Genomic DNA, 25,167 nt, shown 5'->3' on the forward strand with positions numbered 1-25,167 from the left:
TCAGAGGCAGTCACATTATTGGTATCGGGATCCCGAGATGGGATGGGTGACCTTGTCGTCTCCTCATTCACCGTGGAACCACTGTCTCTTATACACATCTAGATGTGTATAAGAGACCTCTACAGGAGTTTGCAAGATAGACATCAAGTTGGTTCAACTTGTCCTCATCGCGCACATCCCCCATCACATCATGGAACATATCATCACTAGGTGTGTAGGTCCTTCCTTCCACTTTTCCACATTCAGCATCCTCATACTCAGAATGCTCGTGTTCATCCCCTCCCTCCACCCTAATAACTTCATCATTGTCATCTCCACGATGATCACACAGTTACTTTCACTTTCAGAACTACCCCCATCACTAGTCGACCTATTGCCACTTTCAGAACTATCATCATCAGCACGTAGATGAAATATAGGTCGTCTGTCCACTGGGGCATCCCGAAACTCCCTTTCAGCATCTGTCATGATAGTACCCTCTTTAACCTTTATTTGCATTAATAACCCAGTAAACTGGTTAGTGTCAATTTAACAACCAGATAAACACATTATGCATAGAGTAAATGTACATTGTTAGACTCGAATATCTCTCTCTCGAGTACTTTGAAGGACACTGAGTGGGAGCATGACCATCGAAATATGCAGGGCAAAGCCACCTTGCTCCTTCGCTCCACAATGTTCCCAACTATCGATGCAACTAGGATCTCGTACATCCATACCTAAATAAAATTTAACATATATTAAGAATATTAGTAATGTTAAATCAAACAACATGATTATTATGTTAAGCAAATTTACCTGGAACGCTTGTGGAAATCCACACAAAAAGTACTTCACAACGTAATTTTTATTTCCTTTGACCTTCATTTTGTATAGACTGCTTTTATCATTCAACGCAGTCTTTAGGGCATCCAGTGTCCTCTCCCAAATAATGGTACCCTAATCAAGACTGTTGTAGTACTCTAAATTTTGAACGTCCTTAAAACGTTTGAGGTCCACTGCATTTTTCTGTTTGTTTTTTTCCCATCATTGCAACCTCAGTATAGTAGACTGTTGTGATCTTCGTAGCATCCTCATCATTTTCAAACTCCAACTCCTTGTATTTTTCTTCAAGTTGACGGATATGTAAGGTGTCATTCGCCACTCGATTACCAAAATACTCGATTGCAAGTTCATACGAGGACTACTGATTTTGATCAACTCGTGTTGGGGATCGCCACAAACTAGTCATCAACAAAAAATCATCATTTGAAGAAGTGACAACCTTTCCACAAATAGAGAATGACATTAAGTCTAATCTCGTTCTCTTCACTTCTCTCAACAACTTGTGATGGATAATTGGGTTGTTAAACACCATGTTAATGTCTACAAATCACCCAAAAGTTATTCTCTTGAACATGTCTAACTGTTTTGGCGTAAGCTTCTCCTTTACAATCTTGTTTGCATTAGCAATGTGAGCTAAGCTCGTTACTTGACCAAGAAATCGGTCGGCTATGGGTATTCTGAAACGTGTTGCCATCTTAAATCACTCCTGCATGAAATAAATATTCAATCAATAAACTCCTTCAGAAAAAAAATTATAAAACAACATTTTGTTTAAATCTCGCTGGATTCGCTCTCTCCGGTATTGATCTCTTTGGTGTCGCTCTCTCTAGTATCGCTCTCTCTAGTGTCGCTCTATTTGGTATTGCTCTCTCTAATGTCGCTCTCTCTAGTAACTCTCACTTATCTCACTCACATTCTCTCTTACTTGTCTTCAACCACATAACACATCGAAAACCAGAAAAACAAACAAAAAAACCATAGGTTCACAGTATTTCTAAACCCTAGAACGACCTACCCTTTCTGGTGTCGCTCTCTCTAGTATCGTTCTACCGATTTCACTCTCACTTATCTCGCTCACAAACTCTTTCTACTCGTCTTCAACCACATAACAAATCGAAAACCAAAAAAATAAACAAAAAAACCATAGGTTCACAGTATTTCTAAACCTATAGCGATCCACAAAGCCCCATTACCGATCAGTGTAAGACATTTTCAGACACATATTGAAAGATTTACCAATCAAATTCAATTTTTCGGTGGCAGTAGAATCGTTTGCAAACCGAAATGATGGATTCTAAAGAGTTTTTAGTTTATGAGCGATACGAAACCGTTAGCCTTGGGAAATTTGAATGAAGAATTTTTAGTTTTGATGGGTTTTCAATAAAAGGTAAGAAGATGAAGAAGTAAAGACAATTTACGTAATTTGATATGACGATAATGTAAATAGAGGGTCAATTGATATTATTTTTTAAAAATGAGTCATTTGACATTTTGGACAAAAAAATGGGATCATCCATACAAATTTCCCCCAAAAAAATTTACTTACTCTCACGCGTCTCCCTCTCTACTGTGTACGAAGTGAAGCGCCGCAAGCCTCTCGCACCCCCTCACGCCGCACCCCCTCTCTCTCATTCAGCCACTTGAAGGATGGCTCGCCATCGGAGTTGCCACCCCGCTCGTCGCCAGCCGTCCCTCGGTTTAGTCGTCGCTGATCGAGTCTTCGCCGGAGTTTCACGTCCGGTTGATTTTTCGTGCGAGCCGTCAAGGTCTATGCGCGTGCAGATCCGTCAGTCGTGGTCCGTTCGTTCACCCGCTCGTCTGCCAGCGTCCGTCCCGCTGCTATCCTTTGTTAGCCACTGCCTTCAAACGTCGCCGCTCACCGGATTTTTGGTTTTGGGTAAATTTATTGGTGATTAGTGGGTTTCACTTGGAGTTCATAAATACTCATTGATTCTTGGTACAGATGCATTGATACCCATAATATGTTAATGTTAGACTTGGATTTTGGAGGACAATAACGTGTTGTCTAACGCTTTCGGGTGGCATTCGATAAGGTATCGGGTAAGTTTTTGAGGTTCCATGGCCATTTGAAGCGTTGAGGGTGCTGTAATTTGAGATTAAATTTTTTGTTGGTATTCTGTGTGTAGGTTGGGTTACTTAATTAAGGTTTAAGGGAGGTTTGCATCAATCAAAACCTTGGGTAATTTGTGGACTATTTTGCTTAGCTATGTGTTTGAATTAGGTCTAGCTGTTGAAATTAAATTTAGTTAATGTTTTAGGGGCTGATTCAAGAATTTGTTGAAGATAAGAGGTGTTTGAACTGTCAATTTGTTTGGGGTTAATATCAAGTAAGTGATTTACTACCAGTTTATCCTCAAATCCCAAGTTGATGTGTTTCTATTGTGATTGGATGTTCTGCCATGTTTGACTGATACATGACTATTGAGATTGTTCTCGAAACTCATGAGTTATGTTACTATGATTATTATAATATGCTGCTTGATATGAACTTGGACTAGACCGTGGTGTGTGTTAGCACTTACAGTGTACATCCCCTATGTATGTTTTGGCGTGCTAATGGGATTGCCATCTATGCTTATGATTTTGGTGACTCATCGAAGTTACTTTCTATGAAAGCGTGCCTTTGAGTTTGTCCTTTATGCCTATGCCTATGTTTGGGATGCATACCTTTGTCTCAATAGGAATGCTAACATGTTCGCCTAGTGGGTCACTTACCAGGTATTTTTGTATTTACCATTTTCTCTATATTTTTTTAGGTAAAGGAAAGGATAGAATGACGAATGACAAGAAGAATCCGTGACCAGGCCTTGGGACTTGACAATGCTTCCGCATATGTTTTCTTATGTTTGCAAGTTTTAACTTTGTAATTAAACTTTTAAATTTCTTTTGAATATTTCATTCGATTTATTTATTTATTAAAGTTGGGTATCGGAATAGAGATTTTATGTTCCTTTTATAGGTTCTATAATAAAAATTTATTTTATTGTTTGGATTTTGTCAAATTTTGTGATAATGTCGTTTTGAGATTTATGCATGTATATAATAACGATCGATTTGATTTCCATTCTAAAAAGTCAGAAGAATTGTTACAATACACGCGTGAGAGAGAAGAAAAGAGAATTTATGAGAGGAAGAGAGGAAGTACCTTAGCACACTTTAATGTTACATGAGCAAAAGATTACCGTTCATTATTTTCAAAGTTTTGAGTCAATCCACATTAACACCATTGGCAGATTGGTCATTTTATTTAAAAGGAAAAGGAAAAACTCTCCCTAAAGAACCCAACTCGATTGGTATTGAATAAAGAATTAGCTTTGTACGCCGAAAAAAGCTTCATAATCGGATCCCGACAAGAAAAACAATATGAGAGAAATAATTTTAAATTAATAATGAGAAGATTCTGAAGGAACAGAGAAATATTACAATTTTCAATTTCCCTATTTTTTAAAAAAATTCAATTTCCCTTCGCTTTCATCTTTTCGTTTCATTCCGTCTTAAATAGAGAAATCTCAGTACAAATCAGGAGGTAATCGCCGGCGCTCTTATTGGCTGTTCCTATTCAAGCATTCCAGTTCGATCCAAACCCCAACTCTCTCTCGTATTCGTATTTTCATTTCGATCCGAAACCATCGGACTGTGTTCCTTTCTCTCTTTCCCCATGGCTTTGTGAGCCAACATTTTTCCCGCTAGGGTCCTTGGGGGGTCTAGATTTTTCTTCCGAGATTCGGGAGCTTTCCAAACAGGTTAATCTGTCTGCTAATCTTCTTCCAATTCGTCGCGTTCAGTTTAGGGATTCTGTACGTGCTCATTGGCCATGCGCTTCAACGAATTAATGAGTTATTGAAACCTAAGCGCATATTTTTCTCTTGGGGTTTCTGATTTCAATATGTCAGCAGCTTCAAGGGGTAGAGTTACCATTACACTCGGCCGTAGCGGACAGGTTGGTTGCTCTTCTTTGTCGTTGGTCATGTTCATAGTTGACATACGTTGTTTCAGTTTCTGCTGGCAATGGTTTCTCTTAATGGGCAATGAACATGATTCTCGTTTATTGCTTCATAATAGTCATCTATATAAGTGTCGTTGCATAACGTTGTTACCGAGAAGTTGGGCAAGAATGGGAATTCTCTTTTTTGTTTTTTCTAATTACTCTTTTCTTGCTGATTGAATCTGGAAACATTGTTGATAGTCATTTTTCTGGCCATCTTTTGTTTCTATACGTACCTTTATCTATTACATTGTAGGTAGTAAAAAAGTCCGGCCCAGGGACTGATGTTTCCGTCTCTGATTCTTGGCCCGTATCTGGAACTAAGCGGTCTGTAAGAGATAGGTTGGGAAGTAGCCCTGATAGTGATCTGTCTTATGGAAGCCAACTCAATAGCAAACGGTATGTTGTTCTTTCGTTTTACCTTTTATATCTGCTGCCTTAAATAAACTTAGAATTTTGGTGTATTTTGAATGCATGCTTGAAAAGGGAACGTTAATCGCATTTGAAAAAACAAAATATTATTTGGAAAACACTTTAGAATTGTTGGTCATTAACGGAAATGTTGGGCAATTTATGTGATGTCCTCGTTTTTGGAGTCTGGATTAATTTCTTTTGGTTCTATTTTCTGGTTCTTTCTATTATCTCCATTTTTTTTGCTCCCATTCAGAATTTACATGTCTTATTTATCTTCTTAGCAGATTACGAGGAGATGATGGGATGTCAGATTGGAGTTCTAATGGGTTGGACGGTATTGAACTTAATCAGCCTAATTTTGTTGCCCTTCATGTTAATGACATTCTAATACACCCTTTATTTTCTTTTATTTATAAAATCAGTGTCGCACATTGGTAAAGATGACCTTCGATATAAACTCTTGCAAAAAGATGCATTCAGACGTGCTCAAAGTGATAGTAAAAAGTGTTTAGACCTTCGGGAGAAGCTACCTAAGGCAGATCAGGCTCCTATCCGCCATCTTGATTCACGGCATCACGACCCTCCATTGCACAATACACATATCTTACGCCGAACCCCTTCAACTAGAAGTGCAGATGATTTACCTCAGAAGGACTCGTTAGGTAGTTCTTATTCCCCATGGACCATGGATAATTTGAGACAAAGATCACCTGCTAGAATTGTAGAATCTTCGAGGCACTACTCTCTACAAAGGGATGATGAGAAACTACAGAGAAGGCCAACTAACCTTTCATTTGAGAATGCAAGGTCGGTGGGCTATGCAGCCAAAGATGTTCACAATGCTTCAAGTTCTGTTAGTACTGCAACTTTTATGACAAACTCTCTAATGCCCCCTACGACTTCAAAGCCCGTGGCACCAGTTGTTCCATTACATACTCCACCAAGCGGCATTGCACACAAAACTCTCTATCCAGTATGATTTACTTTTATTCTCTCTACCATTATTGAAATCTTATGGCTTTTGGGTATTGTCTTTTCTGTAACTTGATTTTTCCCAACCTGATTTGAAGTAGCTGCTGCCTATTTTGATTGACTTTTGGGTACATTTTAATTACTGTAATTGCTGTATGTCATTGTAGGCTGTTCATTTTTTAAGTAAGTTTAACATAACTTCCATACAATATATTATTTAACTTATTATTAAACTTCTGAAATTTTTTTGAGAAGGAAATTAGCAAAATGTAGTGACAAGAGTTAGATTTCAGTAGTTAAATGACTGTACAATGTTTTTTAAAGCTTAAGGTGTATTATAGTGCAACAGCCGCCCGTCTAGGGCTTAAGCTCAAGGTATTTTATGTTCAAGGTCAATTTTTTACTCGTGGTATTCTTCCTTGCTTTTGGGGGTTGTATGCAAGAGTGCAAGTACCCATGTTGGTATCAATTAAATAGGTTCTATCTTCTCTATGGTTTGAATCATTGACTCCCCAGGGACATTTTGTTAGTGAATTATAAAAGTGGTAAATAACTTATCAATGAGTAACCTTTCAAAGTAAAAATAACACCTAACCTTAGTTTCTTATGCATTACAGGTAATGAAGTATTTGATATCATTAATTTCCCTTCCTTTTCATGGAGTTCTGCTTGTATTGGATTTTATTGATCTTTTTGGAGAAAATAATGTTTTATTGATGGAAAGATATATTTTAATTTTGTAGGATCGCTCTCTGGAAGTAGTTTCCTAGTTTATTTTTAGTTCCCAGACAGATGAAGTGTTTAACATTAAGCTTTGTTGTTCTCTGTTGACATGTTATTTACAGGGTGATGAACTTCAAAGTATAGATGGCTTGTTGCAGTCTCTAGGATTGGGAAAATATTCCATTCTTTTTAAGGCCGAGGAAGTATGTTAAAATTCCCTTTTTGTTGAAAATTTGTTTTGCTTCATTCTAACACACGTATCAACTTCCATCTTAACTTTTCAGTTGTTATAACTTGTAACTTTGGTGTCCACTATCATATTTCTACTTTTTATGTGGAATGTAGCATGCATGAATCACAAGACAAGGACATTTTACCTGTAAAGTGTTATACTATGATCTGATATGTCTATCTCTAGTTTTCTAGTGGGTGTTGTTTTGTATGTCTCGCTGATTCATGCGTCTCTTATTCTTTTACCTTTATCTATACAATTCATTCTTTTACTTAGGTAGTGTTTAGCGACAAGACTATGAAATTACAAATTACTTTCATACTTTGACAGCAAGCTTTCTATGTTAGAACTTGAGCTGCTGTGGTTACTGATTACTCTTGCCTAGGAATTTCTATGTCAAGGAGTCTGCTGCATTGAAACTTAAACACTTACTTCCCTAGATTATTTTCACCTTTGCTTTTTGTTTGCGAATTGTGACTGGAGTTAGAAAAAGACTCAGACCTCTTGAGAAATATATGAATTTTGTATTTATCCTCTTTCTTATCTGGTTAATTTAATGCATAACTCTCTCTACAAATTATCTATCCTATCGCATCACAATCCAATTTAAGTAAAATACTCTTTCCCTATTCAAAAAGAAGAAAGATTGTTGTCTCTTACTGATATCTTAAAGATGTGCTGTTGTAGTTATTTCTTCTTCTTCTTCAACAATAGTTTCCGTTTGTAACACATTCATATGCTCTCTCTCTCTCTCTCTCTCTCTCAAGATGTTTATAATGGCTTCCATAAAAGTAATGAGGTTTTCAATATATGTGTGGTTGATTCTTTTATAAAATATTTGATCTGTGAATATAGCCTCAAATTTTTGTTGTCACTATATACGGATATCTTGATGTAATCAAAGTTGTGTAAGTTGAGGTTCAAATCTTCATATTTGTTGACTATAAATGTTATTAATGGTTTACTAGTTCTGCAAATCTGTGGTTTAGTTCAAATCTTGTGGTTTATTGGATTTATGATGCAGGTTGATATGACTGCGTTGAAGCAAATGGGGGAGAATGATCTCAGAGAGCTTGGAATACCTATGGTATGTCTGTTGGTGTTCTTCATCTTATATCTAGGGTTTAGATCTCAAAATTTTTGTTTGTTGACGTGCACTTTTAGGACCAAAGAGGCGGGCGGAAAAGGGGGGAAAACTCTCCGTTGAGCAAGCCAATTGGCTGAAACTAATTGAACTGATTTCTGTTGGTCAGTTTAAAGGTATATTCGGTCGGGGTTGGTTGTCAAGCCCAGTAAGGGATCAAACCGAGCGACTTTAGTAGAAATTCAGGAAAATAAAAAAAAAAAGAACCAAAGGGTTGTGTGCAATGCTGAATGTTAACGTTGCTGCTGCAGCAGCATTTAGCTTCTTGGGAAGACCAAACGTTGAGTCTTCCCAAGGTGATATTTTTAAAAAAAAAAATTAATTAATTAATTTTCATCTTTCCCATTACTTTTCATGGTTTTTGTCTTTTTCATTTATCCTTCTCTTTCCACTCCTCTTTTCTTCTCCTTGCTCTCTTCTTCACTTCTTCTTTTTGCTTCTTTTCTTTGCTTCTTTTTTTTTCCTTCTCCCTTTATTCCTTCTTTTCGTTAATTCTCCCTTTTGTACTTTTTTTCGTCTAGTTTGTCAATTCACAAAATTGATCTAAACCAACTGACCATCGGTGAGTTGGTGTACCCAACATTTCCAAAATCAACCGTCGGAAACTGACATATAGTTGGTCATCGATTTGTGTCCAAAATTGATGCCGACGGACTGATGAAGATGATCACCCCTAAAGGAAACTAACCATCATGGCATCATGCCCCATTTTGGAGTTGTCAGTTTGCAAGGTTTGTGACTAGCAACTTTAGATTTAAACTTAGACTTGCTAGTGGAACTCTCTTCTTTCCAAGGTAAAGTAGTTTTAGGAGAAGATTGTGTGATTTGACAACTTCTTGATTTGAATTTTGACGGTTATGTGAAGGAGATCCTCAGTGTTGTAAGATGGATACTTCTCTTTGATAGAGTCTAGGCACAAACATTATTCTCACAGGCGCTTTGAGTTCAAAACATGACTCTATGGGACCTTCATTGTTTGTACCTTCTCCTTAACATTATTTTGTCCCACCTGTTAGTTTCATAATCTTTGAAATGAGTAACGGCAAATAACTTCCTTATCATTATTAATGTTATTTCAAGTAAAGGCAAGTACATCCTCCCTTTTCCAATCCACAAACTCCTCGGAATTGAACTTGCCATGGACCTTGGGAATTTTGAGTTTGATGCCTCCTAAACCTCTTTCTTCCCTCCTATGGCAGTATCCTCTCTCTTGGAATCCTATTGGGTCTTGAATGTTTCTCTGTCCTGCAAAAACATTAAATAATTAGGTTTATATCCTCTGTATTGATTGTGAAAAGTTAGTTTGGTGCCATTCTTCTTCTTCTTGATGCTTAAAGTGCCATTGATCTCTTTGTGGTGTTCTCGCTTTCTAGCTTCTTGGATTTAGGGGATGGATTTGGTCTTTCAAGAGGTGGCATTTGGTTAGCTTTTTCAAGGCTTGGAACCCTTGTGTTTTAGTCTTTGTAGGGATTCAGTTATGTAGTATAGGTTTTGGGTGATGGTGAATTGAGTGATTGCTTGGAATTAGGTTTCTCTACCAACTCTATCATCATAGTCCTTTATCCTTCTTGAGAATGCTTGGTTACAAAAACAAAATTAGAATAATAACCACCCTCCTCATTGAGGTAGAGTTTTTGTGTTCACTTCCTCACTATCCTCTTCTCACTTTGCAAGCGAAGTACAAATTGAGACCTAAGCTTGATTGCTTGCTGCGAAATAACCCTTGAGATGTACACAAGCAAGAGCCCAAAGAATAGGCAAAACAAAATTTTGGACAGAAGCACAAAGCTGAATGCTTAATGCTTAAAGGATAGGGAGAAAAAAAATGTATACTTGCAAGTGTTTAAAAAGATTATGTAAGATAAATTAACAATGATAAAAGATATGCACACAAACTAACCAATACCTCATAAACCTCTAACACACCAACCAAAAGAATCAAATATCGAATTGAAATCAACTAAAGTTTAGAGTTAGGATTCAAATTACCTTATGTTCAAGAACCAAGAGATGAGAAAACTTGTTCTTACCTCAAGATTGAAATACTCCACAAATTTGGTGACCAGCCAAGTTAGACTGCTTCAAAACATGCAAGAATAAAGCAAAGCTTGCAAAGACATGCAGAAAGACAAAGAGGTTTCTCGAAACACAAATTCTATTTCATTGAAGTCAATTAAACTTCAAGGCACACTTAGTTTGTATGGTACGAAGGTATGGAAAACTTAAAAGGAACCCCTAGTTGGAAATAAAAAATGAAAATATTAAAATATAAATTGTCTTCCTATTCCAAAGATAAAACTTTGATCCATATCTAACAATATTTTCTAATGGTCACATCTATTCCTAACATACTCGACAAAACAAATAAATGAAACGTAAACAAGGGAAGTAAGGGTAAAGAATGGCAATGACAATAGGGGTGGTGTGCAGGAGACCAACGTAGGCTAAAAGCCTCAGACACAACAACGTGCCTATTTATTCCTAGTGACTTCAACATATTGCTCAATTACTCACTCATTGGCTACCCTTTCGTGGAAGGAAAAGGAATCCTTTGGATGCATCTCATTCGTGTTTTCTTTTTTGTGGATAACTTGGAAGGAGCACAACAAACGCCTTTTTGAAGATAGGGAAGTCTCTTTTGATAGCTTCTTTGTGCTATATCGGGGTGTAAATGCACATTTTGTTTATACATCTTACCCACTCTCATCTCTTTTGACCAATTGGAGAAATCTCTTGCAACTTCTTTGGTTTGGACTTTGGTATTCTTTTATAATTTCCATACATCGATGAAATTTGTTTCTTATAAAAAGGATAATAAAATAATAAATAAAAACCCAAAATACAATAGTTTTTTTTTAACTATGAAAAATTATATAAGAAAAAAGTGGACGAAGAAAAAATATTAAAACCTTTAAGTGGTTGTGGTGTTGGGTACCACTGTATTAAGGTTAAATTTAAATACTACATAAAGTTTAAATGGCCACTAAGTCATACGAGGAGCCGACTTTAAGAAGCCCAATAAATGACAATGATTTTTAATATAACGTGTCTGCCACATGTCGTATTTGTTTTTTTTTCTTTTAGTTAAAAAAAAAAACACGTGGCCAGACGTATTTGTGTTTGACATGTCTAACAAACAAAATGTTAGTGCTTCCTATAGCATAGGTTTGGATGGATGGAGGCGGTTACAGATGATTGCTGTTGGGGCCAACATCGATTGGATGTGTTGGCAAGTGAGTGCCAACGCAAGGGGTTGGCATATGAGGCTCCATGCATAGTGTCATATACGTAGCCTTATGCATGTGCAAACTTGCACGTTTACGGATGCACAAGTGCTGTCTCTTATACACATCTAGATGTGTATAAGAGACAGGGCATGATGTTGCATTTAGGCAATCTTTGACCAAAATAACCTCATGAGAGGTTCTTGTGCTTGTGGCTGGGCATGCCTCAAGGAAGTTAGCTGTGGGCTATGTTTTGCATGCACATGGCCTTATTCGTGTCCTTCAACTTGCCTTCTTGTAGGTTCGTTTTTGGATCTTTCATGATCATATGTTCTTTGTTCATTATTTCAGTTGGTATAAAATTGGTTCTTTTTTTATTCTTTTTAAAATCTTTTCTGTGGTGCCGCTGCCACCTCATACTTATTTTCTATTATCTTAAGTATTCGTTTTTATTTCTACTTGTAATTGAGAAATAGAAGTGCTTTTTCCATGTATTGTTTTTTTAATCTTTTCCCCTGATTTTTCCTTTGGTTTTTCTAATATATTTATGTTTATATATCTTTTCTGTATTCTTTTGTTATTTCCCTAATTTTCTAGGTATTGTTGTTAGTTCCAATTAATAAAATTGGCGTGGTTTTACAATATGAATGCTACAATTTTAGTGTTAGGTGTAGGTATCCAAACACCTGCAATCAGAAAAACACTCAACAAGATATCCAAAATAGGGGAACAACACTCCCTGATTTATATATTCGCAATATGGGCAATAACAAAACCAGAAGTTAAAGACAAAATAAAATAAACGAACAAGCTAGAAAAGAAAGTTACAATATGGATCCAGCAAATTCTCGAGTGCTGGTTCTTTCCCTCTCCAATGCTTAGCCCCAAAATATCCACATCTCAAAACAACAAGCATAATCTCTACATAAACCTTGTGCTCTCAGCCCTAGTCCCCGCCCTCAAAATAACCAACTCCACGTTCCTCATCCATTTGTCCTTGTGAAATCTCCTTCTTACACCTCTTTGTATGTATGATAAATGGGAGGCCTTACAATACCCTCAGTTTCAAGAAGCACCTTGTCCTCAAGGTGAAGTTGAGGAAATTGTTGTTTGATAAAGTCAACCTCCTCCCAAGTAGCTTCACTTTCTGGTTGCCTTGCTGATTTAATCACAGTTTAGAGCATCCCAAGGATTGTTTCATGGCTCACTTGCATTTCAAACTCACTAGAAAACAAAGATATGAGCCTATTATTGATGTTTCAATCCCACTAACTTCTTAAGCTGAGAAATATGGAAGACATTATGGATGTTGGCCTCTAGGGGAAGTTGGATTCGGTGAGCTACGTTTCCAATCCGTTCCAACAACCACGTATGGCCCATAAAATTTAGTTGAAAGTTTCTCACAACGTTTCTTAGCAAGAAATTGTTGTCGATATGGTCGTAGCTTCAAAAACACCTCATCTCCTATCATGAATTTAACTTCCCTTCTCTTCTGATTGTAGAACTTCTTCTTTTGATTTTGGGCCATCAACAAATGCTCCTTCAATGCTACTAAAGCCTTGTCTCGGGTCTCCAGTTGTTGCTTGTAAGTATCATTGGTCACTTTTTGTCACCATAAGAGACCAAAGGGGGAACCAATATTTGGCCCATGTCTTTGGTTTTTCATTACAAAAAACAACGCAAGTCTCAAGGAAACGGTTGACACGCTCGGTCTAGCCATCTGTTTGAGGATGGAAGGTTCTACTTCTCTTCAGAACATATCCTTGGCTTGTGAAAAGCTTGGTCCAAAATTACTACCAAAGATCTTCCATTGTTAATAGAGGGAAGTGCAAAGTCAGGAAGAGAAAGTAAAGAGAGAGTATTGAGAGCGTGGTCTTTGCCTTTTTCATTCTGTCGAAAGCCAATGCCTGCCTCTTCACTCCAAACTAAGAGTCTTTGAAAGCAATTTAGTCAATGGGGTAACCAAAATTCTATAATTCAGCACAAAATGTCTTTAATAACCAATCAACTCCACTGAACTTCTCAACGTTGTTACATTCTTTAGGTATGGTCAATTAACCATTGCACATCCCCACCTGCTTCCACTCCTTTGCTCAATGGCCCAAGTATTGTATCTTAGACCGACTTAAGATACACTTCTTTCTATTAGTATAAAGCTTATGGTCTTGGAGTACATTAAAAATGATTCCCAAATGTCTCTCGAGTAGAGATGTCCAGATTGTAAACTAGGATATCGTCGAAGAACACCAAAATGAATCTTCGAAAAATGGCCGAAGAATTTGATTCATCAAGGATTGGAAGGTTGTTGGTGCGTTGGTTAATTCAAACGATGTGACCATAAATTCATAGTGGTCTTCATGCGTTCGGAATGTAGTCGTAGGTATGTCCATTTCATCCATTCTTATTTAGTGGAAGCCTGACCGTAAGTCTAATTTCAAGAATACGTAGGACCCATGTAACTCATTGTGGAGTTATTTGATTACAACGATAGGAAACTTATGTGCAATGGTAACTTTATTCACCTTCCTATAGTTAGCATAGAACCTCCATCCTCCATCCTTCTTCTTTACTAGCAAGACCGGACTTGAGAAAGGGCTTTGACTTGGCCGTATTATTCCAACAATCAACATTTCACTCACTAGCTTTTTCAATCTTATCTTTTTGGGCATGGCCATACATTAATGGGTTCTTGTCTGGGTGCCATCCCTATCAGTGGTCTACTTCACGCTTTGGAGGTAGCTCCCTTGGAACATCGAAGATGTTTTCATTTCCCACCAAAAGCATTTGTATCACTATCGTCACATGGAGTTTCTCTTCACATTCTTTCTATAAAGTTGAGGGGCCCTCTTCTTCGATTTGCAAATTCAGGAACTCTACTAGGAAACCTTATCATCTTTGTCCCATGTTTTTAGACTAGGAAACCTTATCATCTTTGTCCCATGTTTTTAGACAACACTTTTGTAAAACTCTTAGGTTTGAGAAAGAATCAGAATGCTCTATTCATTCACCAAAGATATGAATATATGCAAGTGTACAAAGCATAGAAAAGGAAAATATCACAAAATATTTACAAGAATGAAAATCCTAATTATAGAATTATAATACTCCCCTCAAGTTGGAGCATATATGTTAATCATGCCCAACTTGTTACATAGATAATCTATACGTCTTCCATCCAATATTTTCGTGAAGATATCTCCTAATTGTTCTCCAGTCTTCACATATCCTGTAGATACCAACCCTTCTTGAATTTTCTCACGTACAAAATGGCAATCAACTTCAATATGTTTAGTCCTTTCATGAAATATTGGATTAAACGCAATATGAAGTGCTGCTTGATTATCACACCACAACTTTGTCAGTGTGGTGATTTCAAATCCCAACTCAACAAGAAGTTCATATATCCAAATCAATTCACACACAGATTGTGCCATTGCTTTATATTCTGATTTTGCACTTGAATGTGACACCACATTTTGCTTCTTACTCTTCCAAGAAATCAAATTACCACCAACAAAAACACAATACCCTGAGGTTGTTCTTCTGTCTTCTTTAGATCTTTCCCAATCGGCGTCTGAGAAACATTCAATATTAGTATGACCTTATCCTTATATAATAAAACCACGCCCGGGAGCAGCCTTCAAATAACAAAGAATCTGTTCCAATGCAGCCCAATGATCAACTGTAGGGCATGACATGTACTGATTCACAATATTTATTGAATAGGCTATGTCGGGTCAAGTCAATGTAAGGTAATTAAGTTTTCCCACTAACCTCCTATATCTTTCAGGATCTTTTAGCAATTCTCCATCTTTTGTGAGCTGTAAGTTGGGCATCATTGGGGTACTACATGGCTTAGCCCCTAGCGTTCCTGTTTCAATCAACAAGTCAAGTACATATTTTCTCTGTGATAATAGAATTCCTTTCTTGCTTCTTATTACCTCAATTCCTAAGAATTATTTCAACATGCCTAAATCTTTTGTATGGAATTGACTATGAAGAAAAGTCTTTAGAGACTAGATACCTAAAGCATCATCACCAGTAATCACAATATCATCCACATATACAACTAACAAGATGACACCACCCTCAGATCTCTTAAAAAAGACTGAATGATCTGACCTACTCTTTCGCATTCCAAAGCTTTCAATCACCTGACTAAATTTACCAAACCAAGCTCGTGGGCTTTGCTTTAATCCATACAAGGATTTACGAAGGTGACACATCGTTCCATTCTCTCCCTAAGCAACAAACCCTGGTGGTTGCTCTATATACACCTCTTCTTGAAGATCACCATGAAGAAATGCATTTTTAATATCAAGCTGATGTAAAGGCCAATGATTGATTGAAGTTAATGAAATAAACAACCTCACAGATGCCATTTTTGCTACAGGAGAAAAAGTATCAGCATAGTCAACGCCATAAGTTTGTGCGTAGCCTTTCGCTACGAGGCGCACTTTTAATCGAGCAACAGAACCATCAGGATTGACTTTAACTGCAAACACCCATTTGCAACCGATAGCCTTCTTTCCTGCAGGGAGAGAAACTAAACCCCAAGTACAATTATCATCTAAGGCAAGTCATCTCCTCCACCATTGCGGCACACCAACCAGGATGAGACAAAGCCTCATGAACAGTTTTAGGGATGGATACAGACTCTAAGGATGCAATGAATGAACATATGGAAGGCGACAAATGGTTATATGTAACAAAAGAGGAAATAGGATGAGCACATGTACGTTTACCTTTACGAAGAGCAATAGGGAGATCATCACTCGTTTCTGGATCCACTGACGAAGAAGACTTTGGTACAGGGCATGGAGCTGAAGGAGGTTGTCGTCGAGTATAGACCTTAACGATGGGTGGAAGAGTAGAGGTAACCACAGGTAGAGATGAATCAGGAAGAGGATCAGAAGGAGAAGTAACTGTGTAGACAAGGAAATCATCCTCTACTTCCTCATGCTCCCCCTGACTCTTATTCGGAGAGAATGATGGTGATGAAAAAAATGAGGTATGTTCAAAAAACGTGATATCAGGAGAGACGGACTATTTATTTAGATTAGGACAATATCACCGATGTCCCTTTTGGACATGAGAATAACCAAGGAAAACACATTTTAAGGACTTTGGATCCAGCTTGGTATGTTGATGCCGAACTTCCCGAACAAAGCAGGTACAACCAAATATTTTGGGTGGAGTGGGAAACAAATTTTACTTGGGGAATAAAGTAGAAAAAGTATCTTACTCTTAAGAATGGAAGAAGGCATGTGATTTATTAAGAAACAAGTTGTGGAAACAACATCAGCCCAAAAGGATTTTGGAACATGCATCTAAAACATCAAAGCTCTGGCTGTCTCAAGGAGATGACGATTCTTTCGTTCTGCAACCCCATTTTGGGATGGAGTATCGACATAAGAAGATTGATGAAGAATGCCATGGGCATCTAAATAAGACTTGAGTGTATGAGAGAAATATTCCTTAGCATTATCACTCCGTAGGATTTTAAGAGCACCATTAAATTGAGTTTGGATTCAGCATGGAAGTTACGAAAATGAGAAAGTAACTCAGAACGACTTTTTCATTAAATATAACCACCTAACACGAGAATAGTCATCGACAAATGTAACAAAAATACCGAAACCCTCCTTTGGACTCAACAGGACAAGGACCCCAAACATCAGAATGGACTAATTCAAAAGGAGCACTAGCTCGTTTTTGACTCGAGGATACAAACTCAAACGATGAAATTTAGCAAACTGACATGACTCACAATCTAAAGAAGACAAATGTTGAAGTTGTGGACGAAGACTCTTCAACACAGAGATAGACGGATGACCTAACGACAATGCTCTTCAAAGGGAGACGACACACTTGAGCATGTGATGGCCGTAGGTGTTTGTGGTTCAAAGATGTAAAGACCTCCAAATTCACGCCTTTTACCAATAGTCTGTTTCGTCATAAGATCCTGAAATAAGCAATTACCAGGAAAAAAGAAGACACAATAATGAAGATCACGAGTGAGTTTACTAATCGAAATCAAATTAAACGAGAAATGTGGTAAATTTAAAATTGATGACAAAGAAATTGATTCAGTAAGATGGACGGTTCCTGATCCTAAAATAGGAGTGGAGGTTCCATTAGCTATAGTGACATTAGGTGAAGAGGTAGATGTACAAAGGTTAGAGAATAAACTGGGGTTACCTATCATTTGGTCTGTAGCGCCAGAGTCAATGACCCATTTTGACATGGAGGAAAGAAGGCATTTGGAAATCTTACCTATTTCTGCGATGGCTGTAATGGGAGTAGGAGATGATGCCCTCAATGACTCTTGATACTGCTGAAATTTAGCAAACTCCTCTGCAGAAATCGTAATTGACTTGTCAAGATTATCAGGAGTAGAGGCGACATGTGCAGAGGGTGATGGCATCCTCTGACTCTTATTCAGCAATTTTCTGCATTCACGCTTCGTATGGCCCTGTTTATGACAATAATAGCAAACAATACCTCCTGGATTTGATCTTTGGTTATTTGGATGACCTTTGAAGCTATTTGATTCAACCCCCTTATTACCTCTATAATCATTTGTGCGCCCAATCAAAGCACTGCTAGAATCAGATGATGTAACTACTTGTGTCTTTTCAGTACGAAGTATTCGAGTGTAAGCTTCTTCCAACGAGGAGATATTTGAGCTTGACAACACTTGATCTTTGACCATCTCATATTTAGGTGCAAGACCTACTAAAAAGCTCATGATAAACAACTTTTCACGTTGAGCCATTAGAACTTTTGGATCTGTGCTGATTGGCATCAAGGCATTGAATTCCGCACATGTATTTTTAACCTCCATAAAGTAGCTTGTAAGAGATTTTTCTCCCTGATCAGGTTGATATAGAGTCTTACAAATATCAAACACTCTATTAATATTCTCTTTCCCTGAATAAAGGAAATCCAGATATTCCAATAGTTCCTTGACGCAGTGATTTACTAGTTCAACAATTTCACGGTCAATAGAATTCTTGATTTGTAGAAGCATCCTTGAATCGTCCCGCCACCAAATCTTCTTATTAGCATCAATCGGTGGCTCTTCTGTGATGTGATCATCCATCTTTATGCTCCTAATAAAGTGGTGGACATTTGATCTCCATGAATAGTAGTTGGATCTATTCAATTTGTGTTTAGTTACTTTTGACACCATAGGAACAATCTCAGACATGACTACTGGTTTCTTATCGGCCATTACCTCAAAAACAATAGACACCGGACAGCAGAGAATCAAACCCTAATTTACCGAAGAGATGTCTTTACAAGCAGTGAGAATATCTATATATCCCAAACAAACATACCACCAAGAAGGGTCAATCACATTGAAGAAACCCACAGAAAACAAACAAAAAAGGACGGCGCACGCGCCGGCGCGTGGACGGACGACAAAGAAGAACAATCAGCGTGTGAGCCTCACGCGCTGGTCAGATGGCAATCGGACTTTGAGATTTTGTAGATCGACGGCTGGGCTCCTCTTTGGACTGGGCGGTATCGAAAAAAACAGTTTTTTTTTTTTTTTTTTTTTTTGGCGGCTAACGACAGCGACTGTGAGCAAAAGTATCACAAATGAGTTCCAAATTCTCAAACCCCCTAAGGTTCACAAAAACCCTAAGTTTATTTAGAGAGCTCTGATACCATGTAAAACTCTTAGGTTTGAGAAAGAATCAGAATGCTCTATTCATTCACCAAAGATATGAATATATACAAGTGTACAAAGCATAGAAAAGGAAAATATCACAAAATATTTACAAGAATGGAAAATCCTAATTATAGAATTATAACAACTTTCAAGCTGATCCTTGGTTTCGTTATGAAGGATCCCCTTTTAAGGTGACCTGAATCTATCTCGAAGAAAATGTCATTGTTAAGGTCGGCCAATGGACTCCATGAATCGCATAGTACAGAGTCTTGTCATTCCCCCATCTGCTTGCGCGCACGAAGATTGAATGACAAAATCTGTAGTTTCAGTGATCTCAGGCATCACAACCACCACCGATTTACAAGCCCCTTGTCCCTTGATAGCCATTCCATTTGCTACCACAATCCCATAGTAGTCGCCATCATGGGTAGTTTCAATTCATCAACTAACCTTTGGTGGATGAAGTTGTGGGTTGCGCCACAATCAACAAGAACCACCACTTCTTTCCCTCCTACCGGTCCCCATGAAGTTGTAGGTTTTTTGGGTGTTGAAAAACCTAAACGGAGCATAAGGCAAGTTTCACGGTATTAGCAACCTCCACGTGTTGGTTTCTACAACTGCTTTCGCCTAGCTTCCTCAATCTCTTTGATTTTGAATCCTTCATTTGCAATCAATAAGTTCAACTCTCGTTTCGTTAGAATTTCCTTAAGAGTCGGTCGCAATCTCTCAAACATTCTCTCCATCAGCATTTTCCAAGAGTTTATCCATTTGCGATCATGCGTCCATCAGTACCAATCAACCATGTTATGAGAGAAACTAATGACAGAAAACTCTACCTTCTTCACATCTGATGATTAGTGTATTTCAGAATACCTTTCTGATCGAAACAACTAGGAATCAAGTCCTTCCCCATTTAGGCATTTCGAGCTTCTCGTATTTTCCCTGACCGATTTCACCTTGTTTCCCTTTAGACGATTCACCTTCTTTGAGCTCAACCTTTTTCAAGTTCATATATGAACCTTTGGTGACCATTGAACTCTTTGTTCACACGAGCAGGTAGATCTTTCATCTCACTAGTCATTTGATTCATACTTGACAGTTGGGCACCATTTGATCTTTCATCATCTCCTTTTATGTAGCATCAAAATGGTCATCAACTAACTTCTGTGCCATTTTTCGTGTAATCCTCAGATGGATCGTGCTTTGATACCAATTTTTTAGGTATCCAAATACCTACGTAGAACAATACCCAATGAGATATCCAAAACAGGGGAACACTCCTTGATTTATAGATTCAGTATGGCATTTCAGGCACAAAACTAGAAGTACAACACTCCTTGATTCACTTGACAGACGATGGGCACCATTTCCTTCAACATCATCATCTCCTTTTATGTAGCATCAAAATGGTCAACTAACTTCTGTGCCATTTTTTCATGTAATCCTCCGATTGATCGAGCTTTGATACCAATTTGTTAGGTATCCAAACACCTACGCAGAAAAATACCCAATGAGATATCCAAAACAGGGGAACAACACTCCTTGATTTAAATTCACAGTATGGCATTTCAGGCAATAACAAAACCAGAAGTTCAACCCAAAAGCAAAAGAACAAACAAACTAGAAGAAGAAAGTAACAAAATAAATTGAGCAAATTCTAGAATGCTGGTTCTCTCCCTCTCCAAGACTTATGATGTAGGAGTATTTCTGATATTTCTTGTAAATAACCAATTGTATTTTCTTTCCTTTTAATTTGATATTTTCAGTTTATTAACTCTCAGTTTTAATTTTAGTTTTGGTCCGAAACCACCCTTCCCCTTTGGATTTGTTTAAGGGGGTTTAGGATTAGTTAGTTAATTAGGTGTGAACAATCCCTCTTCCTTTGAAGCCTATTTAAAAGGAGCATTGTTATCATTTTCTCACAACTTGAATAATACTCCTACAACAAGAATTCTCCAAGATTCTGTTAGAGACCCCCTATTATTAACACATATAAGAGAAGGGGTAAAGAAGGAATTATACCGAGGATAGTGAATGAAAAAGGGAATAATCGTGAAAGGGGCTTAACCGTGTGGAGAGAGGGAAGGAATAATTGGGAGGAGGGATAACCGTAAGGAGAGAGAAGGGGAAGGGGACCACTAAGGCGCTATAAAACCAGAGGAGGAGGAAGACAAGGAAGGAGGAATTTTGGAGGAAGAAAAGTTGTGCTAGCTTTTGATGGAGAGATCGCAGCTCTCTCGGATAGGCTGCAAATCAGATACCTAACAGATTCTTAGTTTACACCAACTCAACCCCAAAATATCCACACCTCAAAACAAGAATTACCTCTCAACCCTGGTCCCCACTCCCGAAATAACCAACACCACGTTCCTCATCTATCTTCCTTGTGATATCTCCTCCTAACCCCTCTTATATGTGTGATAAATGGGCGGTCGTACATCAAGGGTTTACATTTTTGTGTATGAGAAAATGCCTTGAGGCCATCTTAAGCCTTTTTCTCCTCTCTCATAACCGATATCTTGCCTAAAGGGACGCAAATGATGCTCAATTTTATGAGGTGTTTTGGGAAGAGTTCAAGGTCATCCAGAGTTTTGAAATTTTAGATTTCATCTTGAAGTTTGTGGAGAATTCTCTATAAGGTATTGTTTGGGTATAAGAATGGCTTTGCATCCAACAAATCGTTGAAGGTTGGAGCTTTGACTTTTTGGTAGTTTGTCTCCCTCTCTTTGCTGGTCAGACTCTGCTTAGTTATTTCAAAGGGTTTCTATTTCTTTTAAGTGTTATTATTGGTTGCATTTGGGCAGGTTGGTTTTAGTTGTTTTTTATTTTTTTAAAATTTTGTTTCATTATATTTTTAGCGCTAGTCTCTTCATTCTATCCATGAAAGTTTTGTTTCCTTTAAGAAGAAATAGATAGCGTGTCTGTGGGTGGGAGGTTAAGCTTGACCGAAGAAGGCCACTTGTCACACTCACACTCACGCCAACTGCTGAACCTAGTGTTTGAATTTCCATAAAAAAATAATAATAATTAAGGAAAAGAAACTGTAGTATTGTAAGTCATTGCTGATTTCCAATTTGTAAGTGAAAGTATCGGCTGAGTTTTTCTGAGGAAAGATATCCTTTGTCTGAGTTATACAAAAGCTATAATGACATATTTGGCAACAGATTTGTTATATTTGGTTAAACTCATGACGGATTGACCCTTGGAAGACAAACTTAGGAGCCTCATTCATGGTGATATTGGCAATGGAGAAATTAGGAAAACATCTCTTAAATGAAACAACATTTTTATTGCGTCAAGGAGGCCCAGGGTTGGGTAACTCGTAAAGACTTCCCTTGGTATAATTAATTAGTGGCAAGGCAGGCTGGTATTGGGGAATGGGACCAGGCGAATTACTTAAAAATAATTAATGTTTTGATACAAGCCTTCGAAAGTTCATAGCTGTCGATAAAGGGTGAAGACCAGCTTGCTACCCCTCAAATGTGCATTTTCAATACAAGGTGGTCAGCACTAAGAATTGCTTGAATGTGGCCAACGTTTTATGAGAGTTTTGGGGCTTATGCGTTGCCATTAAATTCCACAATTTTGTTTACACTCAATGCATTGTTTCTGACGCCTCTGGGAGGTTTAGTGCAGGAATCTTTCCACTAATGATAACATTATGTTTAGACAACTTAACAGATCTAAAGTGGTATGGGAGGTTAGAATGGAATGACCAATGTGGTACTTAAGTGACTTGGCTCTCCCACCCCAATAGCTTTTGGGATATGGTTCTCCAAGGTGCTTAACTACCTAATAAAGTGGTTTGAGTCACTCACTAGCTTTGATGTTATTAACATTTTCCAGAGGTATAGTTTGGCTGTTTTTACCTTTTGCAATCAACTCATCAGCTAGAAATGGACTATAGCTATCCATTTCGTATTCTTCAGAATTATTATTATTGGACACAAGGCATATAACCGTTGTGTTTTATTTTATTTATTTATTTGTTAAATTTCCACCTTTTATTTGTTTATTCTATTGTTTGCCACAAAATTTAGTAACCCTGAAGCTTATTTGTTAATTACAGGGTCCTAGAAAGAAAATACTTCTTGCAATAGCTCCACATTCCAAGCGACAACCTTGACAATAAAGCATCTCTTTCATTGGTTGCTTTTGTTCTGACCCTGATATCTCAAGACCCCAAGACTCGATACTGTATGTTTTTTAGATGTTAGTGGTAAGAAAATGGTTATTGGATCTGTTCTATCTTTTTTTGTAATTTTTTTAACAGACCAACAACATTCTTATATTGCTGGGGGTATAACTTTTGTTTCACTCCCCTTCAGATGCATTTTTGCAAAGTCTCAGAACACTTATATATGGATAAAGCCTGATATAACAATAGTGTCTCAAATGATAGCAAGAGTTTAAGTTGAGATAGATTTGTATATTTCCAAATGCTTAAATTTCCACATTCTATTGGAAGGGAAAGGCCATTCAATTTTACAAATATGCCCTGGGATTCAGCTATTCGGATGTGAGCTTGAACTTTGGATCATGGAGTCTGAGGAAGAAGATTTGTTTCTAATCTCTCTTTTGGCTAATAGCACTTTCTGCATTCTCAACTTGTTTACACAACTTGGTTATTATTACATTTTCCTTTGGGTGGACAACATATACAATTGCGTTTTTAACTATTAGTTTTTCTTCTGATTGTATAATAAACTTTACCTTCATCCTTATTGATTTATTTCTTTTCTTCTTTAAAAAAGTTCTGGGCTATTATAATTGAGAGTACTTTTAAACGGTGAAGGAGTGCTTGGTCTACTCTAATGTTAATGTTTGACCGTAATTTAGAAGTTCTCAGAAAGCTCAAAGGACTAGAAGTGCTTTCTCAAGATGCAGGTTCTTTGTCAAGTATTTTTGGCCTAGAAAGTTTATGTTACTTTTGACAGCTACATTATACACGTGCTCTCTTGGTAGCATCCTCACCTACTCGATTTCTCAAAACTTTTCTCCACATTATTTATCACTATTTTTTCACTTGTAAATATATTCTCACTGTTGTGAAATTGAGGAACGCAACATAGTTACAGAGAAAGTATAATATAATAATATAATATAATATAAATAAATAACAAAAGGATATAAAATAATATAAATAACTTAAATAAAAAGTAAAGAAAGTTTATGTTACTTTTGACAGCTACATTGTACACGTGCTCTCTTGGGAGCATCCTCACCTACTTGATTTCCCACAAACTTTTCTCCACATTATTTATCACTATTCTTTCACTTATAAATACATTCTCACTGTTGTAAAATTGAGGAATGGAGAAAGTATAATATAATAATAATATAATATAAATAAATAACAAAGGGATATAAGATAATATAAATAACTTAAATAAAAAGTAAAGAAAGTAATGAAATAATGAAATTTTCTCTAATTTCTTTTCAAAATGTTGGGATTTTTCACCCATCTTTACCATCTATAGGGGAATTGACAAATAGGAGGTGGAATTAGTTGGACACCATATGGGCTACATATTCAAACACACATGGGATAATAGGAGAATGCCATTTGGTCTTTTAAGATATCAAGCTTTGGTACTATTGAGCATTTATTATTATAATATTTATAAGTTTCCCATAGATGCACATTATAAATATGAAATTAATTGAAAAATCTTACTAGGAAAAACCCAATGGAAAAAACTTAGTGAAGGAAAAAGAGTACATATTTCATATAATATACACTCCTAAAAGAGTATAATATGTTTACTCTCTTATGAAAACATCACTTAAGAATCTTTGAGTCGTCGCATTCTAATGTTATGCACTGAATTTTCAAAGGTTGCGATAGGTAATGATTTTGTAAATAAGTTTACCAGATTATCCTTCACATAAATTTGTTGTATAGTAATGTCACAATTTTCTTCAAGATCATGAGTGTAGAAAAGT

General features: G+C 37.1%; 1 protein-coding gene and 2 long non-coding RNA genes across 4 annotated transcripts; 2 read left to right on the plus strand and 1 right to left on the minus strand.

Annotated features, from left to right (window-relative positions):
- Window positions 1-123: 123 nt before the first annotated feature.
- LOC120079515 lies at window positions 124-2,507 on the minus strand. 2 transcript variants are annotated; one of them, XR_005482251.1, is made up of 4 exons: window positions 2,372-2,507; window positions 799-1,531; window positions 570-719; window positions 124-461 (listed from the first exon to the last, which is right to left on the minus strand). It is a non-coding gene; the product is annotated as an uncharacterized LOC120079515 (long non-coding RNA). The 2 variants fall into 2 exon arrangements; XR_005482250.1 differs by having other exon boundaries at window positions 124-719.
- A 548-nt stretch (window positions 2,508-3,055) lies between these two features.
- Window positions 3,056-3,838, plus strand: LOC120079514. The gene is made up of 2 exons (XR_005482249.1): window positions 3,056-3,173; window positions 3,603-3,838. It is a non-coding gene; the product is annotated as an uncharacterized LOC120079514 (long non-coding RNA).
- Window positions 3,839-4,281: 443 nt separating this feature from the next.
- LOC120079818 lies at window positions 4,282-23,672 on the plus strand. The gene is made up of 7 exons (XM_039034231.1): window positions 4,282-4,786; window positions 5,088-5,230; window positions 5,530-5,579; window positions 5,668-6,218; window positions 7,063-7,143; window positions 8,197-8,259; window positions 23,291-23,672. Exons 1-7 carry the CDS (start codon window positions 4,733-4,735, stop codon window positions 23,345-23,347), a joined length of 999 nt encoding a protein of 332 aa, XP_038890159.1. The 5' UTR covers window positions 4,282-4,732; the 3' UTR covers window positions 23,348-23,672.
- The last annotated feature ends 1,495 nt before the right edge of the window (window positions 23,673-25,167 follow it).

Source organism: Benincasa hispida, chromosome 6, assembly GCF_009727055.1.
Source record: "Benincasa hispida cultivar B227 chromosome 6, ASM972705v1, whole genome shotgun sequence".
In the NCBI taxonomy this organism is placed as follows: domain Eukaryota; kingdom Viridiplantae; phylum Streptophyta; class Magnoliopsida; order Cucurbitales; family Cucurbitaceae; genus Benincasa; species Benincasa hispida.